General features: G+C 40.2%; 1 protein-coding gene across 1 annotated transcript in view; it reads right to left on the bottom strand.

Moving 5' to 3' along the window:
- Positions 1 to 22,306, bottom strand: part of musk (muscle, skeletal, receptor tyrosine kinase) — a 50,153-nt gene extending 27,847 nt beyond the window's left edge. The window contains exons 1-9 of the mRNA XM_061734393.1: positions 22,062 to 22,306; positions 10,285 to 10,411; positions 8,631 to 8,782; positions 8,398 to 8,525; positions 7,949 to 8,090; positions 7,671 to 7,795; positions 2,687 to 2,846; positions 1,018 to 1,024; positions 709 to 738 (exon numbers count right to left, since the gene is read on the bottom strand). Of these exons, the coding sequence (XP_061590377.1) occupies positions 709 to 738; positions 1,018 to 1,024; positions 2,687 to 2,846; positions 7,671 to 7,795; positions 7,949 to 8,090; positions 8,398 to 8,525; positions 8,631 to 8,782; positions 10,285 to 10,411; positions 22,062 to 22,131 (941 nt within the window). The 5' untranslated portion in view covers positions 22,132 to 22,306. The remainder of the gene's footprint in view (positions 1 to 708; positions 739 to 1,017; positions 1,025 to 2,686; positions 2,847 to 7,670; positions 7,796 to 7,948; positions 8,091 to 8,397; positions 8,526 to 8,630; positions 8,783 to 10,284; positions 10,412 to 22,061) is intronic.
- Between the last annotated feature and the right edge of the window lie 5,450 nt (positions 22,307 to 27,756).

Raw genomic sequence — 27,756 nt, 5'->3', positions numbered from 1 at the left:
TAAACATGTTGTATTTGTTCTCATGCATCCATACATCTACAGAATGGGTGTATTTGACTGGTAAAAAGAAAAAGAGGAAAAAAGTGAATAGCAACTTGCCCAAGAGCTATTCATTTTATTCCTTTGACTAACAGATGGGTCAGGTTCACAAGATGAAAGTCATAAGCAACAGTGTTTCACCTGAAATATCTTCTTTAACATAATCCAGATGTTGATCATGGAAGTGTGTTTGCGTGGAATTACATCCTGTCTGTTCAACTTCCTTGCTGCCTCGTGAATGAACAGCTCAGTGTGTTTGAACCTCCTCATGTTCCACCCTTACCGTAATCCTCCTTTGCTCATTGTTTCCCTGCTAATTTTTACCCCTTTTACGCCTGTTATTACTCAAACATGTATACGCTTCAAATTTGTTCCCATTTGTCTTACAGAGTGCTTATTTTAATTCAGACTTTCCTGCTTTACTCTAGCAATTACAATACACACCCCAATAGTCCCCTCTTAGGGAGGATACTATATCTACAAAGTTTAAATTAAATCATTAAGCTACAAGGTCACAAGTACACACATTTGCTGGCCTTCACTTTAAAAAGGGTCTAGATGTAGTTACAGGTTGGGTTGCTTTCTACTGTTCCGCATGTGCTTCATTTTTCATCAGACTTCTAAAGGCCAACATTTTCTTTCATTCTCTCTCTCTCTCTCTCTCTCTCTCTCCCTCTCTCTCTCTCTCTCTGTTTGTGTCTCTTGCTCGTATTTATTGGCATCTCTCTGCTGTTACCAGGTCCAGATGTGTTGCAGTTCATAAAAGTTCAAAGTCAACCAACCATATGGGTTGGTAGTCGACCTGCTCACTCTTGGCATGACAAATTTACTGGCAGAGAAATACAAGCAAGCACGCTACGAACGATGAAACTATTCAGACTTCAGGTGGGTCAAGTAGGGGAAGAACCCCTGAGCAAAGCACACAACAATAAAGTATGGACCACTTTGAAGAAATAAAGCACAAGGCATTTTTCTTACCTCCACTCTATGGGATATAAGTTGCAATATCCGCAGCACACGGGTTGAATGATCATGGGAAGAAGCAGAGGCAGGATGACAGGAGGCAGACACATAAAACAGTGTTTTAGAAAGTCAAGAAAAAGATCCATGATGCTCATCTCTGCAACTCTTAGCTACTTGTGGGGGTCAGAAGAGCCAAGTGTGAAGAAGCATGAGTATGTGGGTGCTTGTGTGTCTGAATGGTTTCATTCATTGTTGTTTTTGAAGTGACACCAAATGGCTTGTGTTAACGGATGAGCCAAATAAGGTGGCAACAAACAGCTGAGGCGACTGGGTAGGTACAGTAAGAGGCAGCTAACACAACAGAAACCGCAGCTGCTGTAGGGCCAACATACCCGGGAGACACAAGCAAATAACAACAAATACAAACCAGAATAAAATTAAATTAAATATTACAAAATGTTAAGATTTGTCATGCTTTTTAAAATCATTTTCTTTTTATTTCATGTTCTTTTGCTTTTCAGGCCTGCAGCAAATTATTTGTAAAAATGTTACCACAGTAGAGCTTTTATCACCTAGTAATGTTGATATTCGGTAAAACATATTAAACATGCTCAGATGCTTCAGGTGGTATTTTAATTTTTTCTTCCAGTGACAATGCTAGGGGATTATCATTGTTGCATATTTGGTTTCAGAGTCAGCACACATTTTCTGTTTAGGACAGGTGAGGACTGAAAGCACTTGTTGGTGATAACAGTCTGGATGGCGCTCATTTCTTCCCAAAATATTTATATACGGAGTGACTATTTGCACCAGGGTACAAATAGCAGGCCCCCACCAGCTGAGCTATTCACATCCTGTTGACATGTGAAAATAAATGCGTTGCCCATGCGCATGAGCACCACTGGAACCATGTCAAACAATAGAGCCAGAAAAACGTCTGCTCTCACACTTTTGTATGAACAATTTTTGCTCTTATGTCATTGTAAGATATTTTGAAGAGATTAAATGAAGTTTATCAAAAGTAGTGTGAATACCTGTCAATCACTGTTGAGCTGATGGATTGATATTGGTAGCAGGGTGTAAATAGCCTACGCATCAGTACTTGCACCCGGGTGTAAATAGCCTAAGCCATTTATATATCTGGAATACTGATATATCTGAAAGATCTGATCACAGATCATGGCCTCTCCCTGATGCCTATGAATTTTTAATGATATTATTAACTATAGAAAAAATAAATATTCAAGCGTGGTGCTATCTTTATTTTAAGGAAAATGTTTTAAGCATTTCCATCATTTCCAGACATTGACGAAGCAAAGATCCTCTGCCCATTTTTGTCTTACATGGATACTGTTTTCATGACAAATCATCAATGTTAACATGACCATTATGAAATAATATCCTTTTATTAATCTCCTGTTAGCATTAAATTGACTTTGTCCCAAATTAGTATTTGCAGGTTTTAAATGCAAAAATGGATGTTTAACAACAAATGAACTACACTTGACGAAAGAAAAACTGAATGTCTTGTTTTCTTATTGTTTTGTGATAAATCAAATGAGATAAAAGGTAATAATCACAGTATTTTTTTTATTGTAAGTTTCCATATTGGCCCAACTTTATGATGTACTGTACAGTATATTTATAACAATAAGATTGTTTTGAGAGTGTGAAAGTGCATCACCTGCGACAGTGACCCTGGCGGTTGCTTTGACTGTGTTGGCCCCAGCGTTGTGTCTGTTGGCGGCCAGACAGGTGTACAGAGCTGGTTTATTCACCGTCACTTTAAGGACAGACAGTATCACCTCTCCCACCAACGTCTCTTCCACTGATGCACCTGAGATCTGAAAACATAAATATATAACTCACATTAAAATGTATATTAAAATGTCCCACAACACATCCCATCTCTGTCAAGTCAGAGCATCAGAGTTCAGATATTTGATTTGACCTTTTAGTTCTACACGAGACTGAGATCTTCCAGGAGAGGAGTTTTATTTGTTCTGGAGAAGATCAGGGGTGACAGAGCATTTGCGGTCAAAGCTCTTAATCTCTGGAAAGAGCTGCCAGAGGACATCAGTTCAGCAGAGTCACTGACCTCTTTTAAACATCTCTCCTTTAAAAAGTCTTTCATCAGAGAGCATTTCCTTATTTTATTTGGCTCTTGATTCTAAATTGCATTGGTTAATGGGTGTGCTGTGTACTGTTTTATGAAGTCATAATTAATCCAGGTACTGTTATACGTTTTTTTGTTTTAATTAAGTTGTCTAGCATTTGATTCTGCAGTGTTTCAAAAAGTGCTTTGTAAATAGAGATGAATATTGTCAGAGTTTTCACTGAGAAAATGGAAACGTGCGTAAAAAGCAGGTTTTCCAGGCTGAGTATCTACTACTACTACCACTACTAGGCTAAGTGTCTATGGATTTGGAAGCTCTTTCAAAGATAGAGGCCAGGATGAACACATCAGACTTTTAAAACCCTGTATAGTACTTTTAATCTCAAAAGGGTACAAAATTAAAACTGGGAGGTTTCAGTGTTTAATTCACCTCTGTAATGATCATTTGAAAGTACTCCAATTTGAAGTAGAATGAATTGTATTAATCATGATGCATTAATTATGTGTCTGATTTACTCGTAAAACCTTCAACATAAATTATAGGATAATCATTAAACATTCCTGAACTTTCACACATTTCAGTCCAAAAATCAGCTGTTTTTAGATTCTGCATTTAGGCGAACACAAATATAACAATGACACATGTGAGGAGCTCCAGCATGTGTGTGAGCGAGTTAGACTAGGTGATGACATGTGACCGTGTTTATATTTGAAGTTGTGCTTGACACTGCCTGTTTTTAGGACAAGCTCACTCTGGCCAAGATGAAGTTAATGACCTGATGGAGCTGCCAGAAAATCAGCTCCCACAGTCGTTTTAATCAGCACACAAACACACACACAAACACACACACATAGCATTTATAAGCACCATGGGCCTGTAATCACACTGTAGATAAGCTCCCCACACTATTAAAGCCCCGGACATTATTGGGTGGAAGGTGACTACATACATGAAAAATGTCAGATGCCTTACTGAAAACCATTTACTGTTTACATGCATTGTATTATAGACGTATTTTGTTTTTGGTCACTGAAATAAATTAAAATGATGCTGCTTTTTTTTGGGGGGAGGGGGGGGACAACTCAATCCAAGCTGATAATAGGGTGTTTTATTAGTTAAATGTGGAGCAATCTCTATAATCCTTTCCCACTATGATGGGAATTCCTTTGCTGTTTATATCTGATCCCACAGCCCGTCTTTAAGCCCATTAGTGTCAACATGTAAAGTGGACAGACAGACAGACAAACAGACAGACTGAAATAGATCTGAGTAATTTCTGTTATAGGCTTTAGAGTGTAATAAATTCTTCTTCTTAAGTAGTGTCTGGGTGCCTATGTTTGTCCCTGTAGCAGATGGACAGTTTAGATGTTTCATCCAGCTCATTTTTGCCAAATAATTTAAATGTATCTTTTTTTTGGGCTCTAGTGGCCCTTTATTCAAGCTGCAGACTGGAAAGGGGTAGAGAGAGAGAATGGGGATAACATGCAGCAAAGGTGCGCAGGCCGGGATTCGAACCTGCGACCGCTGCAGGAGGAGGACTGTAGCCTCAGTATATGAGCCGCTGCTTAACCCACTGCGCCACCAAGCAGCCCTAAATGTATCTTTAGTATCCTGCTTTATATTGTTGTTCTTGACTCTGTCGTCACTTCAAGCGCATTACATTCTGTCACCCATGGCCTTGATGAGTGTCATAGCGTCATATGGTTTTATTGTGTGTCAACTATCTACTCCGATTCCGTGCAAGATTGTTTTTGTACATTGGGAGCTTTTCGCTAAGTTAATACATTTCCTCTCGTTCCACTTTCACGTCCTTTTCTCACATGCAGACGACGTCCACCCGGTGAGGATATGACCGAAAACAGCGAGCAAAAGCGCTGAGGACAGAGGAGCACGAGCTGCCCAAAGGAAATCAACAGTTTTAATTGACATCAAATTCTGCGCCACACACAGAAGCAGAGATGCAACCTCTGTGCCGGATACACCGGTGTTTCCTTCCTCTAAGGTCTGCCATGTCGTCTCCTGTCAATCATTCCCTCCTTGAGGTGCACCAAGTGAACTGCAACATTTCCAAAGGTGGACGGTAGGTTGTTTCTGGACCGCAGGGGGGGGAAGTACCGTACACGAGGAAGCATGAGCGAGCATAATTCAAAACTTCTGTCTCGTTTTCCGATCTTCTGTCCTTCAGACTCTCTGCCCTCGTTTGACCGGTGACCTGTGTGATGAACACTAATTGCTCTTGTAAAGATTTCCTCGTGAAACTTTTAAAGCTGAGTCTGTGTTGGAGGCCTGAGTATCTTTAAAGCAGTGCTCTTGAACCCTAGTCCTCCAGATCTACTGTTCTGCATGTTTTAGATGTTTCCCTGCTTCAGCACACCGTGGTACAAGCAGCTCTGTCAACAGAATTGTGCAGACCTTGATAACAAGCTAATGAGGACCGTTAATTAGTAGTAGTAGTAGTAGTAAACCTTTATTTTACCAGGCAAGAATTGCTAAGAATACATTCTTATTCAAGGCAATGGCCTGGTAGGAGGTGAAAGATCTCCTAAGGGGAAGGGAGAAGGGGAGTAACATTAAGATATACAGTAGACAATAAAAGCACATACAACAACAGTGACACAACAAAAAGGAATAAATGAGACTGTAACAAAACAACAGCAGCTAGTCAGGTTAGTGAGGTGACAGGATCAGAGAGAGCTTTGGCTGGGACAGCTGCAGGTATATTTCATGGATTTAGTTATGACATTTTTGAAGGAGTTGACAGAGGTAAGAGTTTGTAACTGTAAGGATTTTTGGAGTTGATTCCAGCTGTCGGCAGCAGCAACCTGGAAGGAGGAACGGCCCAGGGAAGAGTGCGTCCGTGGGGCATTTAACAGGATGAGAGGGGCAGAACGGGTGTTGTGTATAGGGGGAGGGCGCAGATGCAGAAGCTGTGTTAGGTAGGGAGGAGTAAGACCTAGGAGGGTTTTGAATACCAGCATCAGCCAGTGCATGTTGCGCCTGGTTTCCAGGGGGGGCCAGTTTGCCAGGGTGTAGAGGTCACAGTGATGGGTCCTGTATGGGGCGTTGGTAGCAAATCGAATGGCGGAGTGGTAGAGAACGTTGAGCCGTTCAAGTGCTCCTTTGCAGGCAGATCTATATATGACGTCACCGTAATCAAAAAGTGGAAGCACAGTGAGCTGGACCAAGGAGCGTTTGGCAGTGGCAGTGAACGAGGAGCGGTTACGGTAAAGAAAGCTGAGATTAGAATCAGGTGTGCTGAGGCCGAGCCTGTCCATGTGGGACAGTAGATCTTGAGGACCAGGGTTAGTGACCGATGCTTTAAAGGCTCAAAAAGAGAAGATTTATCAAAAACTAAAAATTCAACCTGTGATCAACAGATGTAAAATTACTGTTTCAAATACACATAAAATATATACATGTCTATGTCTTGCACTACTTGATACTGCAAAGTAAAACGTTGGCGTCTGATAATGTCTATACATTTATCATGACTGTGCTTAGTTTCTGGTACAAATGATGAAGGTTTCTTTATGAAGCAGGACAACATAAGGACATTTCATTCAGTTGTATAAGACATGTTCACTTTAAGTTAATGTACTTGACACCAGTGAAGGACTGCAGTGAGGACATCTGGTGGCTCTTTTACAGTGTGCAGTGGATGACATTTGGATACCAAAGACGGAAGACGGCCACTGCAAATCTGTAAAAAGTAACCCTCTCCTGACTTTATTCTGAATCTGGGAGGGAGTTGACGTCTCCAAGAGGGTCTCTATCCATGGGACATGAGTCCCCATCATCATAGAGACGGTACTCTTTCCTATGGATCAGAGAAGCAGCAAGTCACTGTCCAGTTGTTCTGACTGACATCGTGGACTATGGCCTTACTGAGGCCCTTAGGTTTTGTCTTCTTTGAAAAGTCACATCTTGGTGATGGATGAGTATCATTTAATCAAGATTGCAATCATAGTTTATAGCCTGCAGCCATTTACCACTTGTATACTAATTCTGGTTTCTTTCAACACACTAACATATCACACATTATGTACTGTATAATGGGAGAAAAAAACATATTTTGTATAGTAAATTGATAACCATTGATAACCAACTCCCTAAAAATAACAGGTTTGACTGTAATGTTGATCAAATATGTAATGATGTTGTGTGGTTGTGCTCTTTTATGTTTCATGTCATGAAAAATATAGATAGCGTGATGGTTTGCCTGCCATCTACTCTATTACTGTCCTTTATACAGAGCCCTGCAGCTGATAACGTGTCACAATGTTAGTTATGTACTAACACTTCTCTTATGTTGGCAATGTTCGTGGCATCTGAGCCAGACATAAATGTTGCAGAGAAGACAAGAACTGTCAAGATCACAGGCATTTATGCAAGACCAAGTGGAGATGAGGCTTTATGGATACATAGATATTTCTAGTTGATTTTTTTTCTCTGTGTAAAGGCTACAAATATAAAGCAAACTAAAAATAACATTTTGGACCGAGGTTTTCTTGGCCATCCAAGTGCAAACTGAAGCTGAACCTGGACACTCACAGTATTCCCATTTTCTAGCCATGTGACGGTGGGGGTTGGATTTCCTGTGGCGTTACACTCCAGTGATATCTGGCTACCATAAGGTACTCTCTTCTCCTTTGGTACCCTCAGGATTCGTGCTGGAGCTGGACACACAAACAACCCACACACAGAGATATAAATGGAAAACTCATTAACCGTTTCACTGTAGCCAGTTTTGTCACAGATTTGAATTATGATTAAAGCACATCGGTATATTCTGCATAAAATGGAGGACTACCGTATATTGAAAGACATACCTTGAACTTCTATAGTGACAGGTTTGGAAAAAGCTAAACCAAAGCTGTTTCTGGCCACGCAGCGGTAATGTCCTGCATCCTGCTTCTGAATGTTGTGGATTTTCAGCGCCCCATAGTCAAGGATGGTGACGCGATCATTGACCTGAACAGATTAGTTTGACAATTAAAAGTTATTTCTGGACAATATTAGAATTTCATATATCACATAAGACTATTTGAAACAAAGAAGAAAGTCAAACTTGGTCTGTTCATTTTTTAATTGATTACAACCATTTTATGTAGCTTCACAATATGCAATCATTTGGTGTTCTGGTTAACCGAAACATTAAATATCCACTAATTATTGTTTGGTAAGCTAAATCAGAATTATGCTTATATAGCCCCCAAAAAACCTCCAACGGTGTAATTTCCTGTTATTGGTCTTTCATTCTGATATAAAAAATCCATACCTTAATCAGTTCATCGTCTTTGAGCCAGGTGATATCTGGTTTGGGGTTGCCGAGGGTAACACATGGTAGCACTGCTTTGGATTCGATCAGAAGGGTCAGATTAGCGGGATGTCTTTTGATCTGTGGCTCTGTGAGAAAGAAGACAAGACACAAAAGACGATGATTTAGTCCTTCACCTTTCGTCTATGGCTGTTTCTCTTGACTTAACATTCTTGAAGGAAAAAGTGACATACTCATCTTTAGTTGAAGTGCTCCGCAGCTTTTTGCAGGCTCTCCAACACCATTGCTGGCAAGGCAGCAGTACTCTCCATTGTCTGACTCCCTCACATGAGGGATGATGAGCATTTGTCCCTGCTCCTTAGTGAGATACCGGGTGTCATAGTACCTGGTGCATTTAGAAAAAACAATGCAGAGCAAAGGTGAGTCCAGCCATGAGCGGGAGAGACCAATGTGTCGGCAAGGCCATATATAACCATAAAGCTGCTTTCACATAGAACGCGGTCTGGCCGCGCACACCGCCGGGTGGGCGCAGAGCAAGGCGCGCATGCGCGCATCGCGTACATATTTGCAAGTTGCTAGGCGACCGAAAAAGGTTTTTCCGGTCTGGCGCCCTTTTCCCACTCGCTTGGATGTACAGTAGCTACAGCCTGGTTTGAAAAATGCATCTCTCCCTGCTTCAAAGAAAAGCCCTGGCTGTAGTTCTTCTTCTTCTGAGGAGGAGGAGACGAGCAGCAGCAAGGAGGGTCCATGAAATCCTCATGGCTAACAGGATTTGGGGGAATCCAGACCTGCACCACTTTTAAACACACCTGGTATGTCCAAATTCTGGGAGATTTCTCTCCACTTTTGTCCCTTCTTATTGAGGTCCCGATAGGCCTGCAGTTTCATCCCACAGCTCCTCACAGACTCACAGCCAAGATCATTATTTTCCTTCATCTTGATCGTCTCTGATCTACAAACTGCAAGTTTTTTTCACCCTCCAGCACCTTCTCTCCTATTGGACGCGCCGAGATGTCGTCACAGCCCGGCACGGTGAAATAAAAAAAAATCAATTTGCGCGCTGCTCTTGCGCGGCGGCAGAACATACACAACGAATGGGAAAGCCGGTGTTCTGCCAATCTCTGCTACCTGCCAGAAAATGCTACTTTGTGGTTCTGCGCATGCGCACAGTGGATTTTCAAAGTTTGATTGGCACGTCCATTTCTTGCACGATGTAAAATTGATAATATGGGATGTTGAGTATTTGATCCTTTAAAATACACCTACCCATGACATGAATTGCATTACACTTTGTGAACATTATACGATAAAGAGGAAAAAAAAAAACAATTCTAGCGCTTTATTTGATTTTCATTCAGTCATTGGCCTTTATTTAACCAGACAGGTCATTAAGAACATTCTTATTTACAATGACGGCCTGGCAAGAGACAAGGACCACTTGGGGGAAAAGGAATTGGGTTTAGGGAGTAAAACAGTAAAAATGTAGCTCTAAAAAGGTAGAAAACCATTAGGGAGCATTTTTTGGCAATGCAGCAGAAATTGGCAGAACACCGGCGTCGGCCGCCGCTTTGCGCGTTCTATGTGAAAAGGGCTTAAAAGTAGTCGTTTTCTTAATTCTTGATTTTTGTTTTTAGCCACATAATTACTTCTAACAAGTTAAAGCATGTCTGCTAGTACAGTAGTTAACAGAGGGAGTTAACAAACAGATGTTCTTTTATCATGGATGTGAAAATAAGAAACAAGGACCATGACGGCATTGAAACCTTCACATGTGACATACCTGAGAGGCAAAAGCAATGCATGAGCTCACCAAAATAAATGTATTTTAGTCATGAATGTAGATATGTATTAACGGCAAAAGGTTGAATATTTTCATTTTAAACTTACATAATGGGATGGTCATTCTTGGTCCAGGTGACGGCAGCAGGGGGATACGAGTCGATCTCACAGATGAAGGTGGCGTTATGATCCACTAGGATGTCCACTGTTTCTAATAAGGTAATGATACGCGGTGCTGCATGCAAAGAAAATAGGAACATGGTTAAGTGAATTAAATATTTGTTTTGACTTTTGTAACCACTAAAAATAAGCAGTAAAAGAGCTGAGGACTTCTTCATTTGCTGGGAGTGAATATTCCTATGAGCTGATCCCTGTTATCCACGTTCAGAGCACAGAAACACCATTTTCATTACATGTTTTTGATACAAGTTAACTTCAGCACGCTGTTCCTTTGTAACCTAGTATTGTACCTTCTTACTCAGGGAAGTATAAACAGTGGCATTCCTTCCCCCTAATTTATTAGACATGCACGACATTCTTATTCAAACTGAGTCATTTGTTTGAGTCAGTTGTCTTTCATCAAACAGCAACCGTAACATTACTGTGAGGGGTTAGTGGCTAAATAAACATTTAGAATTTGGCAGGTCTTCAAGGACGGGAGGGAAGTGATGATGAAGGCAGGAAATGTTTGGAGCATTAAAATAAAATACAGTGTGTTTGTTTTTTGTTACTCAAGCAGAATTTAGGGAAGAGCAATATTTAGTTTTAAGGTTCATGGACCCCAGTGCACCCACTGTTCTCCTCTATCGACTTTCAGCAGATTACTTGACCAACAAAAAAGAAATAAAGAAAAAAGGTCAAATTCTCAATTGTGAGTTAACAGAACATGCAAAAATATCATAGATAAAATCTATGCTTTTGTTACATAAACAAAAACTGAATAAATACAGTATGTGATTATTTTCACCTCCAGTTAATATGCTGCTCATCATTAATAAACTTGATCAACAGTCTTGTAAAGACATAGAAAAGATACTAAGACAAAGAAGACATGGGGAGAAGATGGTGAGAGCACAAGGGTGAGTCAAGAACTTGTTTATACATGGATTTGGATAAGATCTGGGTTCCTCTAAACTCTGTATGGAGAAAGGAAAAGAAGACACAAAATACAGGGTGAAGAAATGGGAATAACAGAGGAGTAGAGAAAAGAAAACTAAGAGAAAAATAAGATGAAAGGATTATGGTTTTAATGGACACGATGCTTGTTGTGTGTCTTGTGAAACAAAGATTTCACAATAACTTAGCTGGAAAAGCCGGCCACATTCCCACCCTCAGTCTCAGGTCACTGCAAGAGGTTCTGCTAGGAGCAGTTGAGTGAAATAAAACACTAAATGATGCTGAAACATTTGGAAAAAAAAGAAGCTTGAACTTAAAGGCAGCAATAGTCATGGAAAGATAATATTATAAATCACAGCGCTGGTAAAGTAATTTCCCAGTGTGCAGTCTTATTTTTAGTGTGTTATTAAACTGTTTTAATAAGCGATATAATTCAATTGTAACATGTTCAAAAGCTTTATTTTTAAATTTACATAATCAAATATCATATCTTTCAGTGTGAGAAAGTACGTTTATTAAAATCATTAAAAAGTAAACCTTCCAGTTGTGTTAGAAATATTTTGGTTTTCCCACATTCAATAAATAGATATACTTATGTTTCTTCTTTGTCCTCACAAAAGTAGCATTTTTTTATCCACATTCATATATCTCGATATTATAGAATTCACAGAGTGAATTTTTAAAATTAAGTTATCTTGTTTTTATTAGAGATACAGTATTTATTGGGTAGTGGCCAGGTTTTATGCCGGTCAAGATCTCCAGAAGAATGTTCCCCTGTGGAGTAACCTTTCTTTGAGTTTGAACTATTTAGTGCATATGTCTGTTGTTACATTTTTTGATAGCAATGTCAATACCATTTAGAAGTAATTAAGTTCTAATATCTTATAAGAGCCATAGGATAAACATATATTGATAAAAGTAATTAAGCCTATTACAAGTATCAATTCTTGTATGGGCACTGGAAAACCATAATGTGTCAAATTTCCAGATTAGTCACAGACATAACATTAGAGATATTATCTTCAAACCACCTGGGGAAAACAACGTTCTGGGAAAAAATGTCCAGGCTAGAAGGCATATTTGGTGAAACTAGTTAGTTAGTTATAATTGGTCATTTTGAAAGGGAATAATTATATTTCAAGACAAAGGAAGCTAGCATCCAGTGTCACAACATGACACACACAAAAAAAAACTTTTTCAGATTTCAGTTCTTTGATTGTATTGAGAGACCGCACACACCTCAAGTAGAGGCTGGTAAAATAAAAAGTCTCCCCCCCAGGCCACCAGGAGAGTCCATACCTTTATAAGTTCAGAAGTTGTAAATTAGCAATGGTCAAGTCAACATCATTAGGTTTAGCATCTAGTTTACCCATTTGTAAAGAATCATGCTTTCTGAGGACCATGATTTGTATTTCATACAGATTGACAGAAGCCAAGTGGAAACAAGGCATTTAAGTATTCTTAGTAACTGTTCATGGTGACATGCAGCTAGTTTCACTCACACAAATCTCTTTTACAACATTTTCCATTGTTGTTAAACTACTAAGACCTCACTGTGTAAATAATTGTCTCTCCTTTTAGTCCATCATTTCCATTTTATCTCATTCAGCATCCATCAAGTCCATCTCAACCTTTCTTAATGTAATTTATTCCCGTAAACACTGTCTTTTATTTTAGTCTGTAATTTATAACCTTGGGTTCCTTTAGTGTTTGCTTGGATTCGCAGTTTTCCCTTTGGGCTTTTTCATTCTCTAAGTCAAACTGTAAACAGTATTGTGAGTCTCTTGCATGGTGTCTCGCACTCATGCATGTTGTGATGCTTTCTTGCAGACCAGATAGTTTTGACTTCCGTTTCGGTCAAAAGAGAGCAAACACAAAAATAGCATTGTTCTCATGGTATGTCTGGAGATCAGATGTCTACAAGGGAATCATCCATTTTTCATACTTATTCAATTCACAAAGACACACTGAGACACAAGGCAACGGTATTTTGGGAGATATTGCCAAAAACAACAATAATGCAAGCACTTTGTTCACTACTGTTGACAGGCGAACAAATCCCCCTGAGTCCGCCAACCCTGACCTGATATCCAACAACGCCTGCAAGTAGAGCCTCAGTGTCCACTTAGAGAAACTATGACACAATTTTGTCCAATCAGTCATAAGAACCTGGATGACATTATAGATTCCCTGAATTCCATCACTTGCTGCGTTGATACTCTGCCAACATGGTTTTTAAAAAAGTTTAATATTGTATGGCCTCAGTCCCTAAAAACAGCCATCATTAAGCCACTTTTTAACAATAATAGTCTAAACAGGTCCTCTATGAACAGCTAAAGGCCTGTATCAAACCTCCCCCTTTCTTAGTAAAATCGTAGAAAAGGCAGTTTTTCCACAGCCATATAACCTCCTAACTATAAATGACTATTGTGAAGTCTTCCAGTCAGATTTCCAGCCACATCACAGCACTGAGACAGCTTTAGTAAAGGTCCTTAATGACATCCACTCCAATACGGATAGTTTCAACATGTTAGTCTTGTAGTCGTGCTTACTGGATCTCAGTGCTGCATTCGGTTGATCATAACATCTTGATAGACTGATTAAAGAACTGGGTGAGACTTTCTGGCAGAGCACTGGAGTCCTATCTAAAATACTGGGACTATTTTGTGTTTTTAGGTAACTACAAATTCGAGCTAACAAAAATAACATGTGGAATTCCTCCGGGTTCAGTTTTGGGGCCTCTGTTGTTTAACATCTATATGCTCCCACTTGCTGAAATTATGAAAAAGAACAAAATGTGTTACAGATGACACACATGTCTATATAACCATCACACCAGGAGACTTTAATCCAATTCAAACATTGGTCAAATGCATTGATCCAATTAAAAAGTGGATGTGCCAGAATTTTCTTCACTTAAATGAAGACAAAACATAAATAATAGTGTTTAAAAGTCAGCACTCAATTTCAAGCAGTAAAACTAAAAAGTAAAACCAATAGCCAAGCCAGAAATCTGGGAGTCGTTCTGGACTCAGACCTGAATTTCAACATCGACATTAAGACAGTAGTGAAGTCGATTATCACCTAAATAACATATCGAGGACTAAAGGACTGATGTCTCAGCAGGACTTATAAAAACATGTCTACGGTTTTATCTTCAGTAGACTGGACTACTGTAATGCTGTTCTCACGGTTCTCCCCAAAACATCCACCAAACAGCTGCAGTTAGTTCAGAACGCTGCTGCCCGAGTCCTCACTAAGACCAAGAGAGCTGACCATATAACTCCAGTTTTTAGATCTTTACACTGGCTTCTTGTCTGTAACTGAATAGATGTTGAAATCCTGTTGGTTTATATACAGTATCTCTGAATGTGTGTAGGGCAGAGGTCTTCAACCGTGGTCCTCAGGGCCCACTCTCCTGCATGTTTTACATGTTCCCTTGCATAAACATGTGACCAGCATGTTATCAAGGTCGGCAAAAGTCTTTTAATGATATATCCATTTATATCAGTGTGTTGAAGCAGGGAAAATGAAGGACAGTGAGCCCAAGGACCACGGTTGAAGACCACTGGTCTAGGACACAGGTGTCGGACAGATGTCCTAAAGGGCAGCCCTTTAGGACTGGAGACACCTGTGTCCTAGACCAGCATGCATTAGATCAGTTTCTCCCAACCTGGGGGGGTGCCAGAGATCTCTGGGGAGGCGTGAAACTTGCTTGTCTGCTTTGAGGATATGCAGTTGTAAAAATTATATTTATACATGTTAAATAAATAAAAAATCATAATAACACACCTAATGGAATACTGTAATCCAAGTCTGTATAAACCCACTTAGAAATATTTTGGTCATTTTAAAAATTCTAATAAAAGTAATTATCAGGATAAAAACTTATTATTATATCATTATTCAACATTTAATCATACTACTACTCCGACAGGTTGTTAAAGGAAAAATGTAAAAAAAAAATTGCCCTCATATTAAAAGTACGGAAGAGTATTAGGGCCACTTAAAAAAAATAAAAAGAATTCTGAGAAAAAAGTCAGAATTCTGAGAAAAAAGTCAGAATTCTGAGAAAAAAGTCAGAATTCTGACTTTTTTCTCAGAATTCTTTTTATTTTTTTTTTAAGTGGCCCTAATACTCTTCCGTATAAAAGAGACATTTTTCAGAAATATTTTTATGTCCTTGCAATTATTTTTTGTGCGTATTTTATACATTGGTGACACAAAATGAAGGTGAGAAAAATAAAGTCATATGTATACAGGGTAAACCAAAGAGAAATGTATAAAAAAAACATAATTAATGTTTATTTTTTTCAATTAAAGATTTGTAACGAATCACTTTACTCTTTTGCTGCTAGTACGTACGGGTCGGGGGTTCCGGCTGGTCTTAGACACAAGTAGGGGGGGAACAAGGAAAAAAGGTTGGGAACCACTGCATTAGATGACCAACACACCTGATTTAAATTAAGTCATCAGCATGTAATCAAGGTCTGCACAATCAGATGTATCAGGGTGTGTTAAAGCAGGGAAACGTCCAGGACAGCAGACTTTGAGGACTGGAGTCCCACACCCCAGGTCTAGGGCCAAAATACATCTCTGAACTCCAGGTCCATTATGAACCAACCAGAACCCTCAGGTCATCAGGGTCAAACCTACTTTCTGTACCCAGAGTTAGACCCAAACACCGTGAGGAAGCGTTTAGCTTTTATGCTCCTCGCCTGTGGAACAAACTCCCAGAATGCATCAGGGCTGCTGAAACTCCCAGCTGCTTTAAGTCAAGGTTGAAAACCTTTTTATTTACTGCTGCATTCAGTAATCCACCATAATGCACTGCAACCTTTATTTATTGAATTTAGTTTGTAAAAAAGATTTTAACCGACATCTGTCATTAATTACTGCTTTTAACATTTTTTTTGGTTCTGTTCTATTTTGTTTTATTATATAATTTGTTTAAACTCAAACAAACAATCATGCTCTTCTTTTTCTACTAAGTGATGTTTTGATGTCTCTTTAAGGCACTTTGAATCACCTTGTTGTTGAATTGTGCTAAACAAATAAACTTGCCTTGCGTTCTAAAGACGCCCTTTAACATAACTATGAACTCAATCTAATCCTTTTTATTTATTGCTGCATTTCAGTAATCCACCATAACGCACTATAACATTGTTTCCCAATCCTGGTCCTCTGGGCCCACCGCTCTGCATGTTTTAGATGCTACGCTTATTCAGCACACCGTGATATGAGTTGCTGTCATTAGCAGAGTTGTGCAGACCTTGATGACAAGCTAATTAGGACAATTAAATAGAAGCAGGTGTGTTGATGTAAGGCAACATCTTTTTATGTAAAGCTCTTTGAATTGTTTTGTACATGATGTGTGCTATACAAATTAACTGTCAGGTAAAGTCCTTTTCTGGGTTTTTTAGAGGTAGGGTTTTGTTTATTTAAAAAAAAAAACATGTCTTTTAAACTTTTAGATCAAAGTCCTTTGTAAGAGATGAGCTGAATGCGTGAACTCTTCTGTATTCTAAGCAGGGCAGCCGCAAGGGGTGTGCGAACCGTGCAACCGCACGGGGCCTCGCGCCCCAAGGGGCCTCGCGCTATGGGCGTTTTTTTTTGTTTTTTTTTCCAAATTTAGTTTTTTCAAATTTTGTTTTTTGTTTTTTGTTTTTGTTTTTCGTTTTTTCCCTTATAAATATATACACGTTCCATTACAGACCTAAATGTGTACTAGTCTGTGCATATCAATAAATATATGTGCAATGATGCGCGTGTCTGTTGTTCAATACAACTGATCAGACCAAGCGCAGACACAAGCTGCTCTGATCCAGACGGGTGGAGTTGGAACAAACTGCCACACAATGTCGAGAGAACGAGACAGAATCAGGAAATTTCCATCAGGGGATGAAAAAAGAAAAAAACTAAAGAAAATGGAAGAGTTTAATGCCTCTCTGAAAGGCTCGTTTGATAAATTTGTTACAAAAATCACCGATCCGACCGGGTCTCATGCTGCCGTGGGGCCCCGCGTCGAGGCAAGCCCAGATGATGATGAGGCAGGGGAAGGTATCCAGTATTTTGCTAATTAGGGCCCGAGCACTTGCAGTGCGAAGGCCCTATTGTAATTGCAGGAATTATTCTTCTTCTTCTTCTTCTTATTGTTCTGACAAAAGGAAGGCCTTTTTGCCCCCCTAAACGTGCCCAAAAAGTCACCAAATTTTGCATGCAAGCCAGGTCTGGCGAAAAATTTGATATTTAATGGTTTGCATTAATGGGCGTGGCAAAATGGCTCAACAGCGCCCCCTTGAAAACTTTGTGCCTCAAGCCCCACAATGCGGTTTGTCGTACATGCACGAAAATCGGTACACACCTGTATCATGGCACAACTTAAAGAAAAGTCTCTGGGCGTCATGTCGAGAAACCGAACAGGAAGTCGGCCATTTTGAATTAATCGTGTCATTTTGGCGAAATTTATGCCTTCCTTCGGCAGTTAATACGGCCCGAACCGTAACGTGCCCCCAAGTGTGTTATACATCAAAATGTGCGTCTCCATCCTCCGACACCACGCATTACTTTTCTCTTTCAAAAGCGTTACCGTGGCAACGCTAGACGCCAAAAAGTGTGCCCACCCTTCATCTGATTGGTTCAGACAGAAAAAACTTTGCGCCTCAAGCCCCATAATACGGTTTGACGTACATGAACGAAAATCGGTACACACCTGTATCATGTCGCAACTTAAAGAAAAGTCTCTTGGCGCCGTGGCCGAAACCGACCAGGAAGTCGGCCATTTTGAACATTCTGAATTAATCGCGTAATTTTGGAGCAATATATGCCATTCCTTCGAGAATTAATACGGCCCGAACCGTATCGTGAACCCAGATGTGTTATACATCAAAATGTGCGTCTCCATCCTGCGATTACACGCATTACTTTTCTCTTTCAAAAGTGTTACCGTTGCAACGCTAGACGCCAACAAGCGCACCCCCCCTTCATCTGATTGGTCCATATTTGATAGTTCCCCAAAAGGCACCAAATTTGGCACGCAAGCCAGGCCTGGCGATAAATTTAATATTTCATGGTTTGCATTAATGGGCGTGGCAAAATGGCTCAACAGCGCCCCCCGGAAAACTTTGTGCCTCAAGCCCCACAATACGGTTTGATGTACATGCACGAAAATCGCTACACACCTGTATCATTTCACCACTTAAAGAAAAGTCTCTTGGAGCCATGGCGGAAACCGAACAGGAAGTCGGCCATTTTGAAATCTGATTGGTCCATATTTGATAGTTCACCAAAAGTCACCAAATTTGGCATGCAAGCCAGGCCTGGTGATAAATTTGATATTTCATGGTTTGCATTAATGGGCGTGGCCTAACGGCTCAACAGCGCCCCCTAGAATACTTTTCTCTGCCATAACTTTTGAATGGTTTGACATAGGAAGTTGTGGGTGGTGTCATGGGACTCTGTATGGAGTCCTTGAGCTTCGTTGGCCTTAATTAGCCCCGCCCCTTATTCTGATTGGTTGTCCCGATTTTCTGCTATAACTTTTGAATGGTTTGACATAGAGAGTCGTGGGTGGTATCATCAGATTCGTTATGGAGTCCTTGAGCTTCGTTGGCCTTAATTAGCCCCGCCCCTTCTTCTGATTGGTTGTCCCGATTTTCTGCTGTAACTTTTGAATGGTTTGACATAGAGAGTCGTGGGTGGTATCATCAGATTCTGTATGGAGTCCTTGACCTTCGTTGGCCTTAATTAGCCCCGCCCCTTCTTCTGATTGGTTGTCCCTTTTTTCTGCTATATCTTTTGAATGGTTTGACATAGGAAGTCGTGGGTGGTGTCATTTCTGATATGCTTATGGGGGCGGTGGCCGTGAGTGCGAGGGCCCGTTCATCGCTGCTTGCAGCTTTAATTATTATTATTCTTATTATTTTTCTGACGAAAGGAGGGCCTTTTTGCCCCCCTAAACGTGCCCAAAAAGTCACCAAATTTTGCACCCAAGTCAGGCCTGGCGAAAAATTTGATATTTAATGGTTTGCATTAATGGGCGTGGCAAAATGGCTCAACAGCGCCCTCTTGAAAACTTTGTGCCTCAAGCCCCACTATACGGTTTGACGTACATGCACGAAAATCGGTACACGCCTGTATCATGACGTAACTTAAAGAAAAGTCTCTTGGCGTCATGCCCGAAACCGAACAGGATGTCGGCCATTTTGAATTCGTCGTGTCATTTTGGCGAAATTTATGCCATTCCTTCGGCAGTTAATACGGCCCGAACCGTAGCGAGCACCCAGGTGTGTTATACATCAAAATGTGCGTCTCCATCCTCCGACAACACGCATTACTTTTCTCTCTCAAAAGCGTTACCGTGGCGACGCTATACGCCAAAAAGCGCGCCCACCCTTCATCTGGTTGGTTCAGACAGAAAAAACTTTGCGCCTCAAGCCCCATAATACGCTTTGACGTACATGAACGAAAATCGGTACACACCTGTATCATGTCGCTACTAAAAGAAAAGTCTCTTGGCGCCATGGCCGAAACCGAACAGGAAGTCGGCCATTTTGAACATTCTGAATTAATCGCGTAATTTTGGAGCAATATATGCCATTCCTTCGAGAACTAATACGGCCCGAACCGTATCGTGAACCCAGATGTGTTATACATCAAAATGTGCGTCTCCATCCTGCGACTACACGCATTACTTTTCTCTTTCAAAAGTGTTACCGTGGCGACGCTAGACGCCAACAAGCGCACCCCCCCTTCATCTGATTGGTCCATATTTGATAGTTCCCCAAAAGGCACCAAATTTGGCATGCAAGCCAGGCCTGGCGATAAATTTAATATTTCATGGTTTGCATTAATGGGCGTGGCAAAATGGCTCAACAGCGCCCCCCGGAAAACTTTGTGCCTCAAGCCCCACAATACGGTTTGATGTACATGCACGAAAATCGCTACACACCTGTATCATGGCACAACTTAAAGAAAAGTCTCTTGGAGCCATGGCTGAAACCGAACAGGAAGTCGGCCATTTTGAAATCTGATTGGTCCATATTTGATAGTTCTCCAAAAGTCACCAAATTTTACATGCAAGACAGACTTGGCGATAAATTTGATATCTCATGGTTTGCATTCATGGGCGTGGCCTAACGGCTCAACAGCGCCCCCTAGAATACTTTTCTCTGCCATAACTTTTGAATGGTTTGACATAGGAAGTCGTGGGTGGTGTCATGGGACTCTGTAACGAGTCCTTAAGCTTCTTTAGCCTTAATTAGCCCCGCCCCTTCTTCTGATTGGTTGTCCCGATTTTCTGCTATAACTTTTGAATGGTTTGACATAGGAAGTCGTGGGTGGTGTCATGGGACTCTGTAATGAGTCCTTAAGCTTCGTTGGCCTTAATTAGCCCCGCCCCTTCTTCTGATTGGTTGTCCCGATTTTCTGCTATAACTTTGGAATGGTTTGACATAGAGAGTCGTGGGTGGTGTCATCAGATTCTGTATGGATTCCTTGACCTTCATTGGCTTGAATTAGCCCCGCCCCTTCTTCTGATTGGTTGTCCCTTTTTTCTGCTATAACTTTTCAATGGTTTGACATAGGAAGTCGTGGGTGGTGTCATTTCTGATACTTATGGGGGGCGGTGGCCGTGAGTGCGAGGGCCCGTTCATTGCTGCTTGCAGCTTTAATTGGAGAGTTAAAATTGCACATATAGACACTCAATCCGACCCGAAAAACCCAAAAAAAAAACGAAACCCCCCCCCGCCATTTCGCACAGGGCCTCGCAAATCTCCCAGGCGGCTCTGATTCTAAGGTTAAATGTAGGGCCATCAAATACTGGCTCAAAACTGTTTCAAATCTATTAAAGAATGGGTGAAAATGAATGAAAATGTTGCAGTGACCAAAGTCCTGGCCTCAACCAGACATAAAAGCCTTGACAGGAAGTTAAGGGATCTGTGCATGAAAAAATAAATGCCTGCAAACTTTGAGGAACCCTTTTAAGACAAATGGCCCAAAATTCTTCCACAATGATGTGAGAGACAGATAACACGATACAGACATCTATGACCTAAGTTATTACTGGTAAAAGTGGTTCTCAAAGCTAGTGAAATATAGGCGTAGTTTTTCTCAGATTGTTTCTGCATTTTGGCTCAGTTTTTTATGAAATAAATCATGACGCATGGTGGCAGCATGAATCTGAGCTCATGAAACATTTATGTATTTGGTTCACTCTGCAGGCTCGTAAGCTGTTTGTGCAAAATCGTGCCAGAACTTGATATGCTCTTCATATATCGCATGTCCCGATCCACAGCTGAACATATTGGTTCAACTACTCTCTGCTAGCAAGCAGCGCTGCACTGGATATATCTCCATCACACTGACATGTAGCATATTATAAAGTGAAATAAAAGTGAGACTGTCAACTTCCTGTATCACATACTGGATATGCCAAAGTGTCGGAAGGATATAGATTTAGTCACATTTACACTGCGTTGGCCTATAAACACCTTCTCCTTTTTCCCGGATGTTTAGTGGTAAACAGGTGATCACACTGCTGCAGGGACAAGCTCTGTTCTCTTCTGGAGGGCTGAATATTAAAAAAAAAAACGCAGATGCCTGAATAAATAATGATCTTTGTCTTTTCTATGTATTTTTCACTCTTCATCTTTCCCAGCCTTTTGTCATACACTCATGTTTCTGTTTTAGTTTCTTCTCTCTACATTTGGTCATAATTTACATTAGAAATATTGTTACAGTCTCAAGAAAGAAGGAAAAAACATACTTACCTTTCTGTCCACAGTAACAAGAGGCGACCAAAGTCAACAGAATGACTAGTGTGTGTAGCAGAGTCTTCATCGTGGTTCAAAAACTGATCAGTCTGAACAAAGCTGTACACATTAAAACATAAACATGTGATCAGATTCCCACAGGTGGTAAGGAGATGTTCTTCTTAGTCCACTTTTTCAGATTTTTCAGTCCATGGGTCTGCATGTGTTGTAGCAGGGACGACCATGAGCTCCGGGTGCTCAACACAAACCTGCTCAGTCACTGTGCATGAGTGTATGTGTGTGTGTGTGTGTGTGTGTGTTTTAACATTGTGATGGACAGAAGCAGCTGCTCGACATCATCATGTACCGTCACTCAAGTTTTGCAACTATGCTCTGAGCCTTTGGTTCTAGAGAGCACTCCGCATAATCAGCGGTCAACAACACTGACACTATACTCTTTATTCATGCAACAAGCTGGATGTTGAACCCCAAATCAGAAAAATCTGTGGTGATTAAAAAATGCAAAAAGAAATAACTAAACGAAGTGGGTTCTTACAATTAATCTGACTTTTATTTCTTTGTACATGGTATGACAAATTTTACATGTAGCCAATTTTGGGCTAGTTAAGAGGTGAAAGAAAAATAATAATGATTATATTTCAAATAACTGCTATAAGTAGATGATTGTAATGATTATTTGTGACAGCACTATCCGTAAGAGGCTGAGTTTTTGAGAACCAAAGCTGGTCAGAGGATCTCCAATTTGTCAAAAAAGTGGAAAATTAAAAGGGTAAAATAAAGAAAAATAATGATCCTGAAAGAAATATTGGAAATATCATATCATGAAATAAATCTGGAGGAATCTCATTATATGAAGGGCACTCTTGGAAGGAAGAGCTGGTATATTAAGGTGCCAAAAAGAAGCCTTATATTAACTTAGTTGGGCTACGCTGCAGAGCACAGATGGAAAGCAGCGTCCAGACTGTTCTAAGAGGTTCAAAAATCAGAGTTCGGGATGATATGAGGATATATTAATAAGCTTGGCAATTGTAATCCACTGTTTTGAAATGGCAGCATAACTAGTAGAAAAAGTCAATGTGCTTTTCAGAAATGGGAATGCATTTTTCAACAAGATAATGCAAAACCACATTCTGCTTACATGAAATGGCCTAGTTTAGCAGTGGAGAGTACAAGTACTTAACTGGTTAGATGGTCTCCAACCGAAAATGCTGAATATTGTGATTAGAACAGGAAGATTACCTGTAAAACACTCTACGTAATGCAAGGAATAGCAGGAAAACAAGCAACTATAACTTTGTTTGTTATTAATATGTCATCCCTTACACAGAGAAACAACATTAGTAGTCCAGTCCCTTTTACATTTTTACAAAAAACATGCTCATAGTAGGAGCTCACTACTTAACATTCTGTCACATGCTCACACGCAGATATGCAATCCAGCAGACAGCCTTTTGTGCCCACCTGTTGCCTGCCCGCCTGTGTGTCCTGTTTTATTTTAGGAAAGGAATGGCATTTCATTTCATTTGCTCCTCATCCTTTCTGACTCAGATGGACTTGACTATTGTAGTCCAACAGCAGAAACACGTCGCCTTTCACTTACTGCGGTGTGTTTTGGTTTTACACAGGTTTAACTGCTGATTTTTGAGGGCATATTCATGAAGATTTTGTGTCACAGTCTGTAGCAGGAAATCAATACACGGAGGACTAACTTGTGGTTGTCCCGTTCCCAAAAACTCATAAATACAGTATTTTAGTGTAAAAGGTCTGCATATAGGCAGGTATCCCCTGTTCATGCCAGTGTCCTCTTCATTTCCGCTCAAATGCATCACCTATGCTCTGACTATCATTTGCTTTCGTCAGGTTTATGCTCCTCTATACGCACATGCAGATTTAAACCACTAAATGGTGCTGTCTGGAGATTTTGAATCAGCTTTCTTTCCTTTACAAAATCAATGATTTTTGTTGTCTTCTCCAAACAGGAGCCCACAGACTTTTATGATACAGATGAAAGGTAACAACTCAAGGACAAAAAGAGGACAATATAGTATGAAACCATTAATGTGCAAGAAATATCTAAATAATTCGGTGCCATTCTTGAGAGTACCTACATTCCCTGATACTTCAGCTCCCTCTGCTGACAGAAGCCAAACTGCAGATCCAGTTGAGAGGGGAGGTGAGAGAAAATATTGAATAGACACCAGTTTCTGTGGAAGAGCTTTTCACCTGAACATTTTTTGGATTGCATACAACGTGCCATGTAATTATGAAGTGTTACATGATACAGTTACTTGCTTTATGTTGGCAAAAAGAGTTCAAGCGTTTTCTTTGCATACTCATCATTGAACTTGTTGAGACAGTACACACCAACACTTTGGTAGCCTTAAAGTAACATGTAATTGTAAATATATCTGGATAAACTTTTGTTATTTGAAAACTCTCAGTACTAAATTGTTTCATATTCTAACAGAGCATATAAAGATGGCCGCTACCCGCCACATACGGCCAACTCATATGGCCCTTCTGCAGGTTGAGGGCCCGCAAGATATCAGTACCACTCAAGGTGACCAAACTTACTTGTGATTTTTGAAAATATCCACGTCTGTAGATGATATTTTGGTATTATAACCCTTCCTGAGTGGCAGCTGGATCATAGTTATCAGCTCATGAAGTTCAGAAAATTACATTTTAGATGCTGCTGCATATCCTGGTTTAGACTCATGTACAGGAAATCTGTCAATGTTTCACTATATTGTCTTTGGTATCATTTAAGCATTCATTCAAGCTAAGATGTGAATCTTTCTGACCAACATAGAGGTAACTGCAGCTCTTTAAACTATAAACAACACACATTTTTACACAATTTTCGCCTAAATGATATACTATCTTTTATCCCTGTGTCATCTAGGAACAACAGAGACACAAAATACAAAAACTGGAATACTCACAGGAGCATAAGGATTCAGGAAATGTATAATATACCCACACATTTTAGCTTGAATGAATGCTTTAAAGGTCCCCTTTAAAATGGTATCAAAGACAATATTGTGAAACATTAACAGATATCCTGTACATGGGTCTAAACCAGGATATGCAGCAGCATCTAACATGTACATTTCTGAAGGGGGTGGGTAACTGAGCTGATAACTATGATCCAGCTGCCACTCAGGAAGGTTATCATACCAAAATATCATCTACAGACGTGGATATTTTCAAAAATTATAAGCAAGTTTGGTCACCTTGAGTGGTGCTGACAAGTGAAATTTTGGGCTCTGGCCCCTGGACTAAAGAGAGGTGTGAAGCTCTACTATTCAAAAGGGACTGAGTGGAGAGTTAATGCCCCTCCACTGGGATCTGGGTATGATGCCCCCTGAACACCACTCAGGGAAGGTGTTTTGGGCATGTCCAAAAGAGCAGAGAACCCAGGATACACTGGAGAGATTACATCTCCAACCTGGCTTGCAGGGAGGATGGATGGATGGATGGATGGATGGATGGATGGATGGATGGATGGATGGATGGATGGATGGATGGATGGATGGATGGATGGATGGATGGATGGATGGATGGATGGATGGATGGATGGATGGATGGATGGATGGATGGATGGATGGATGGATGGATGGATGGATGGATGGATGGATGGATGGATGGATGGATGGATGGATGGATGGATGGATGGATGGATGGATGGATGGATGGATGGATGGATGGATGGATGGATGGATGGATGGATGGATGGATGGATGGATGGATGGATGGATGGATGGATGGATGGATGGATGGATGGATGGATGGATGGATGGATGGATGGATGGATGGACCTGCTACACTCCAGTACCAGTTTATGACTGCAGAGCTCCCCCTCTCTCCCTCTCTGTCTGCTCCACCTGGTCTCCACTCTCACTCACACAGACTCACTCTACAGTGGAGTCATATCTGGTGTCAGTCAGCCACTCCCTCTGAACTGTGTCTCATCATGTCCTGCAATAATTAACCAGCAGCTGCCGTGTAGCTGCACAGGCTCACCTGCTGCCACACGATCTGTACTCTGATCCCTAGAAAACAAATATATTCACACCCAGATTCACACAGGAGACCGTCAACATGGAGAGGACCAACTTCATTTGTTTGGAAACAGAAATACAGGCCGGGCAGGTAGGAGATAATTTTTTTTAAATTCTTATCATTGTTTGTACATGTCAACACTGAAGTATTTAAGTTTGCTATTCTTTATGTAAAGTAATTGTTGCGTGTATTAACTAGCTTCACAACTTCTAAACTTCATGAGACACACATTATAGTTACAAACCAGAATTAATAAAATAGAAGCTGCCTAGTGATAAGTGAAACATTTTTATAACTTTGATTGGGTATCACAACTCAAATACAGGAAATACAAAACTAAAAGTATACTGTAATTAAACATTACACAGTCATATACATTATGCTTACAAAACTTAAATCATTTTCAAATTATAGTACCTTGTCCTTTTATTCTTGCAAAAAGATATTAGGGTTTGCAGCAGTTGAAGGTCTTCATTGTTGCATTTTCCCTTCATAATCCTCCACACATCTCTTTTGGGTCCAGTATGCAAAAGCTGTTCATCTTCAATTGTATTTGTAATGTGAGCAAAATGTGGTTTTGTATTCTCAATATCGATGCTCACGGTGATAGATTTAAAAATCATGAGTCTACTGCATAGTAGATCATGTCAGAGAGAGAGAAAGTGAAAAGACTTTGGACTTCCAGCGTATTTTATAGGGAAACCACAATAACCTGTTTTACCTCTTCTGTGTTTGATCCAGTCCTCTATGTACTCTTTTTAAACATTTATCAAACATTATTAAACAAATTTAGCTCAACTTCTGCAGTTCCCCAGATGGCACCGTGCATGTACAGACACAAACAAGCACACCTGAGAATCGTTCTGTACTGCCAGGATGCTCAAGAACATGGTTGTATGTATAGCATTTGATGTTTTGTGGGTTTTTTTTTTTTTTTTTTTTATTTCTTTATCTGGTTTATGAGATTTATCACATTTATAATAAAAGCAGTTTCTGAAATATTGTTTGAAAAAGTGAAACTCCTCTTCCTGTCTTTGATCTTTAACTATTCGGCCCTACATAGATTTGACTGTGTACTAAATGTTTCATATGTTGATATCACAGTGTTGAAACTGGTGCCAACATATTTTGTATGTGTTGCAGGTCTGAATTGCAACAATTTATGTATATTAACAAACAAAATGATATTGATGGCAGAGGGGAAAATTAAATACTCAAGGTTCATACTGGTTCATCCTGGCAAAGGTTCATAATTGTATTCTCCATATGGTCCCAATATTTTCTTATTTGGGGTTGTATATTGTCCAATAACTTCCATTGCAACTGCAAAGTTACCACAGAAATTCAGAAAAACAGAGGAAAATGATTACATTTTTACATTTAAAGCAAGAAGGAAGCAGCTCAGATTTTCCAACAATCTGAGTTCAGAGTCACAAGATTACGCGTCTGACTGAAGCTTAAACAAATGGTTTGGTCCATGCTGTCACGACTGGTTACTGGGTGGAGTACTGTTATTAAATCTCTCAGAGACACAGACAGAAAAAAAGTGATAGAGTAAAGGCACAGCTAGAGAGGGAGGGATAAATATAGCACAAAAACTTCAGAGAAGACAGAAGCTGGAAAGAGA

The sequence above is a fragment of the Cololabis saira genome, chromosome 11 (assembly GCF_033807715.1).
Source record: "Cololabis saira isolate AMF1-May2022 chromosome 11, fColSai1.1, whole genome shotgun sequence".
Lineage (NCBI taxonomy): Eukaryota > Metazoa > Chordata > Actinopteri > Beloniformes > Belonidae > Cololabis > Cololabis saira.
The sequence above is the reverse complement of the archived record's forward strand: the minus strand, read 5'-3'. Positions and strand labels throughout refer to the sequence as shown.